Below are 5,630 nucleotides of genomic sequence, written 5' to 3' on the forward strand. Positions count from 1 at the left end.
CAGACAGAGAGAGAGGGTAACATCCATGTGATAGATCATGATTGATTGGCTGCCTCCTACAAGCCCCTTAAGGGAATCTAGCCTGAAATTCTGGCATGTGCCCTGTCTAAGATTCAAACCAAGTCCATCTGGTTCATGGGTGGAGGCTCAACCATTCAACCATATCAGTCAGGCTAGCTGCTATATTTATTATTTGAAATAGGAATGAGATTGCAGGGCCTGGCTTATAGAATGTTAAAATGCTGTGTGACAGAATCAGAAATTTAGGAAATAATAGTGCAAGTGAGTGTTGGACAAGTTCCTTTAAGGGACAGCACAAGGTAACAGCAGCACAGGAGGGCACACTGCCCACAGAATTAATTGATTTTTGCGGGAAAATGAAACTTCTGCTATATGCTTACTTGGGTGACTTGCAACATGTTGAGAAATGTGTGAGAAAATTTTCAGAGAATTAATTAATTTGGGGATCTTGCTGGTCAATGACCCTTCAGTTTGTTGGCTTACAATCCTATACACTGAGCTAGAGGGCAGCAGCTTCACCTCTTTCTAGGATATGTGGTCTTTGATGGCTTTTACACTTGTTTTTCCATAATTTTTAAAAGTTGAGTTATTTAGATTTTCACTTTTTAAACTTCTAGCAATGTTAATTATTTTCATAGATTTTTAAAAATAGGTCTTAAATTCCCAAACATTTGAAAATGTGGGAAATAATTCATATGGAGGTGGCACCAGTAATTGTTAACTTGAGATGGGTTTCAACAAAATGCAAGTAGCATAGCACCTTTGTTAATAATAATTCTCTACAGCATCTGTAAGATAGTGACTCTAGTTAGTACTATATTACATATTGAAAAGTTACATGTATCTTACAGCAAAACACATTTACATTCTGTTAGGCTGTCAGCCCCCACGTGTTGTTTTCTTTGTGTTGTAACCCTAATTAGATATCAGAGTATTATCTGTATAATCCACTTAAGGTGGGCACTTCCTTTTGTAGATTTCAGCCAATGCCAACAAGTGGGTGTGGCATTATTTTTTATTTTAGTACCATATTGCCACTAGGTGGTTTTTAGGTCATCAAAGAGATTTCTCTAATTATTGAAATCACAAACCACCTAAAATGTTTCACATAATGTATGCATGTAAGAATCTTCATACTCATTAACCTAAAGTACAAATGTGTCAATTAATGAGAAAAAACTCATAAAGTTCCTCTTTTCTATTTCTTTAAAACCTTCAGTTCCAGGTTCTATTTGAAAACTTTGAAATAGATCCTAACAACTGTAAGGCTTCCCAAGAAGTGGCATTGGATACAATGGGAGATGATCAGAGACAAAGATGAACTAGTCATGCTGCTGTCTTCTTCTCTCTCTGAAAGTTAATAAAAATATTTTATTTAAAATAACCTATTAGGATATCCCCTCCCAAAATTTCTTTTCTTTTGTTATTTTAATATAAAATCATGAAGATATGGCATACCAGAAAAATGCAGTCAGGTCTTCCCCTTACTTATAAATTCTGTATTTGAAAATTTGCTTATTCATAGAATTTATTTGTAATCCTAAAACAAATGTCCATGGTGTTTTTCCAGCCATTCTTGGACTTGCACTGAGGAGAAATTTGAGTCCCACCAGTTGAATACTCCAAGCAGAATTTGAATAAAGAGAAGCTCAAACAGCAAGTAAGTGTCTTTTCCATGGTATATTATGCCAGTTTTTTTTTGCATTTGGGTGCCAATCCACTGGGATATGCTTTATGGAGATAATGTATCTGTTAGATAAGCTTCCTTGAGGAATGAGCTCTAGGGCTATTGGCCATGAATTCAATGTTCATAAATAAACAATATATATTAACTAAGATGTCTTTAAATAGAAATACACATAAAGTAAAATTATGTGCTAACTGATGGATGGGCATGCTATGACCAGAGGCTGGAAGGAGACAAACTCTACCTATTGGTCAAGAATAATGTTTAATATGTGCTACCACTTAGAGTGTTTCTGCTATATTATAGAATACAAAGGGAATTTACTATAAGCTTGTAATATCTGTCATTTTAGTCAGAAAGTAATTTGTTTTTAGAATGCAATGAAAAATCTATACTTATGATAAAAAAGTAATATAATAGGAAATAGAAGTATGAACAATTTTATGAAGATCTTATTTATAGCAAAGAAAATTAAAGAGAAAAACCAGGAACGATTAATGACTAATTACCAATGGGGAGAAAGCAATTGTGTTCACAAGAATTATGTTTTACAGATGAGATTGACAAAATTTTTGCAAATTTGATAAAGAGTCCTCAAGTATTGGATAATTCTCAATTTCTTTTAAGTGTTGGAAAGGAAAAATAATTGGATTTTTAGGGAGTGTTCCTTGTGGGTCTATGTGCCCTGGATTATACTGTTTTGTAAATACATTAGATTACAGGGTTGAGGAACCTTTTTTCTACCAACGGCCATTTGGGTATATATAACATCATATGAGGGCATACAAAATGAACAGAAATTATTAACAATTAGCCAGCTACATTTGGTAAGACATTTAAATTACCCTTAATGCCTTGGGAGGGTCAGAACAAATGATTTTGTAGGCCAAATATGGACCTCAGGTAGGACTTCCCCACCTGTGGTTGGAGGATCACTTTAAGAAATTCCTTGCACTCACAAAAAACTCAACAAATATTGTTAAATGAATCTTAGATATTGTTGGGCATCTGTCTACTATCATAGCATTTATGTTTTATTCATTTAATTTTTATTTCAGAGAAGAAGGGAGAGGCAGAGAGACATAGAAACATAAATGAAGACAGAGAATCACTGAACAGCTGCCTCCTGCAATCCCCACAGTGGGAAGGGAGCCTGCAACGTGGCCATATGCTCTGACCTGAAATGGAACCGAGACCTCCTGCTTCATAGTTGGACACTCAACCACTGAGCCACACCAGCCAAGCAGCATTTATGTTTTTGATAAATCTTTCAGACACTTGTTATTAGGAACAACGCCTGGATGTTGTAGAGCAGGGGTCCTCAAACTTTTTAAACAGGGGGCCAGTTCACTGTCCCTCAGTCCGTTGGAGGGCCGGACTATAGTTTAAAAAAAAAACTATGAACAAATTCCTGTGCACACTGCACATATCTTATTTTGAAGTAAAAAAACAAAACGGCAAAAATACCCGCATGTGGCCCGCGGGCTGTAGTTTGAGGACGCCTGCTGTAGAGAGTATGCAGTGAATGCAGGACAGATACCAGCATCTGCTCATCAATGCTCTGAGGGATTTCTTGTTAGACAAGACAAATTCATCTTCCAATTACTGGCTAAACGTGGCTGAAAAGAGAACAGAAATCTTTTCCTCTGACTTTGGAAATCTTGTTTAACCTTCAAACTTGCAATGTCAAGGGTTCCAAGTCCTCCACCTCTGGCAGAAATGTCCAGTGGCCCTGTAGCTGAGAGCTGGTGCCACACACAGATCCAGGTAGTGAAATTCTCCCACATGTGGACCATCAGTAACTTTAGCTTTTGCCGGCAGGAAATGGGTGAAGTCATTCAAAGTTCAACCTTTTCATCAGGAGCCAATGATCAACTGAAATGGTGTTTGAGAGTATACCCAAAAGGGCAAGATGAAGAAAGCGAAGATTACCTGTCACTTTATCTGTTTCTGGTCAGTTCTCCAAAGACTATATTATTGGCAAAATTCAAATTGTCCATTCTGAATGACAATGGAGAAGAAACTAAGTCTTTGGAGAGTCGCCGCGCATATAGGTTTGTACAAGGCACAGACTGGGGATTCAAGAAATTCATCCAAAGAGATGTTCTCTTGGATGAAGACTACAGGTTTCTCCCTGATGACAAGCTGACCCTCTTCTGTGAGGTGAATGTGGTGCAAGATTCTGTCACCATTTCTGGCCAGAATCCCAAGAAGATGGTGAAGGTTCCGGAGTGCCAGCTGGCCGATGAGCTAGGAGGACTTTGGGAGAATTCCTGGTTCACAGACTGTTGTTTTTGTGTGGCTGGCCAGGAAGTCCAGGCTCACAAAGCTATCTTAGCAGCTCGCTCTCCAGTGTTTAGGGCGATATTTGGACATGCAATGGAGGAGAGCAAAAAGAATCGGGTGGAAATAATTGACATGGAGCCTGGAGTGTTTAAAGAAATGATGTGCTTCATTTACACTGGGAAAGCTCCCAACCTGGACACAATGGCTGATGGTTTGCTGGCAGCTGCTGACAAGTATGCCCTGGAGCGTTTGAAGGTCATGTGTGAGGAAGCCCTCAGCAGTCACCTGTCTGAGGAGAATGCTGCAGAAATGCTCACCTTGGCTGACCTCCACAGTGCAGATCGATTGAAAACTCGGGCAGTGGATTTCATCAACTCTCATGCTGAGGACGTTATGGAGACCTCGGGTTGGCAGGCGATGGTGGTGTCCCATCCCCACTTGGTGGCTGAGATGTACCGAGCTCTGACTTCACCACAGGGCCCCCCACACAAGCGCCTGAAGCAGTGCTGAGATTCTGCCTGTGGTAAGACTCCCTTGACTTTGCAGAAGCAGTAGCCACTTTTGCTGCCATTGAGCACCAGGTAGACAGAGCAATCTGTGGTGTATTTGTCTGGTATAGGGGGAAGTCTGCATTTCAGCCCCAGGTTTTAGTTTTTTTTTTTTATTTTCCTTAAAGAAATAATATTTTAAAACTAGAAGCCTGTTGCACGAAGATTCGTGCAATACACCTTCATTCACCTGGCTGCCTGCACCAGTTTTCCGCTGGCACCGGGGACCCAGGCCTTGACTCTGGCCACTGCCTTCCGCCTTCTTTCAGGGTTGGGGCTTGGCCCCGGGCGACAGTGGTGATGTGAGCGGCAGGAGGCCCAGGCGCCTCCCGCCAGCCCCGGTTCCCATGGCAATGGGGGGCAGGGCAGCGCATGGGGGCCGCCATCTTTACTGGGTTAATTTGCATAGCATCCTGATTGGCTGTGGGCATAGCGAAGGTACGTTCAATTAGCATATTACTGTTTTATTAGGTAGGATATATCTTTATTGATTTCAAATAGGAAGGGAGAGGGAGAGAGAAACATACATGATGAGAATGATTCACTAGTAAGCTGATTTCTGCATGCACCCTACTGGAAATCAAGTCCACAACTGAGGCATGTGCCCTGACTACCAATGGATCCTAGACCTCCTCGTTCATAGATGGACACTCACCAACTGAGCAACACTGGTTGGACTAAGGATATTTTCTTCCATTGATTTTTAGAGGGAGTGCAAAGGATGGAAAGAACAACAGAGACTCAGAGAAAGAGAAAACGATTCAATGTCCAGACAGGTGCATTGCAAGGGATGGAAACTGCAACCCAGATATGCACCCTTGAGTGGAATCAAACCCCTGACCCTTCATGTCTGAGCCAAAGCTCTAAACACTGAGACAATGGCCAGGGTGAGATAAGTCTTATATTGGACCATAAACATGTAAATTTAGAAAAATGTTCAAATGTGTGTCTTTAGGGATTTGCTTGTTCTGCAGATGTTGTGGTCATCTTTGCACTTTATTAGATGTAACAACCAAAACTGCTCTTGCTGTTGTGACCTCAAAATAAAGTGACATCTTGAAAGACCAACTTTTGCCTCATGACTTTAT

At 40.5% G+C, this 5,630-nt stretch overlaps 1 protein-coding gene across 1 annotated transcript; it reads left to right on the top strand.

Annotated features, from left to right (window-relative positions):
• Positions 1 to 3,391: 3,391 nt before the first annotated feature.
• Positions 3,392 to 4,504, top strand: LOC129151162 (speckle-type POZ protein-like). Its single transcript, XM_054725114.1, has one exon. The coding sequence runs from the start codon at positions 3,392 to 3,394 to the stop codon at positions 4,502 to 4,504; it is 1,113 nt and encodes a 370-aa protein (XP_054581089.1).
• Positions 4,505 to 5,630: the final 1,126 nt, after the last annotated feature.

Source organism: Eptesicus fuscus, chromosome 13 (assembly GCF_027574615.1).
Source record: "Eptesicus fuscus isolate TK198812 chromosome 13, DD_ASM_mEF_20220401, whole genome shotgun sequence".
Taxonomy (NCBI): Eukaryota; Metazoa; Chordata; class Mammalia; order Chiroptera; family Vespertilionidae; genus Eptesicus; species Eptesicus fuscus.

Bases quoted from the DNA above. Each gene is read 5' to 3' on its own strand.
- LOC129151162 (XM_054725114.1), top strand. From the start codon at position 3,392: ATGTCAAGGGTTCCAAGTCCTCCACCTCTGGCAGAAATGTCCAGTGGC.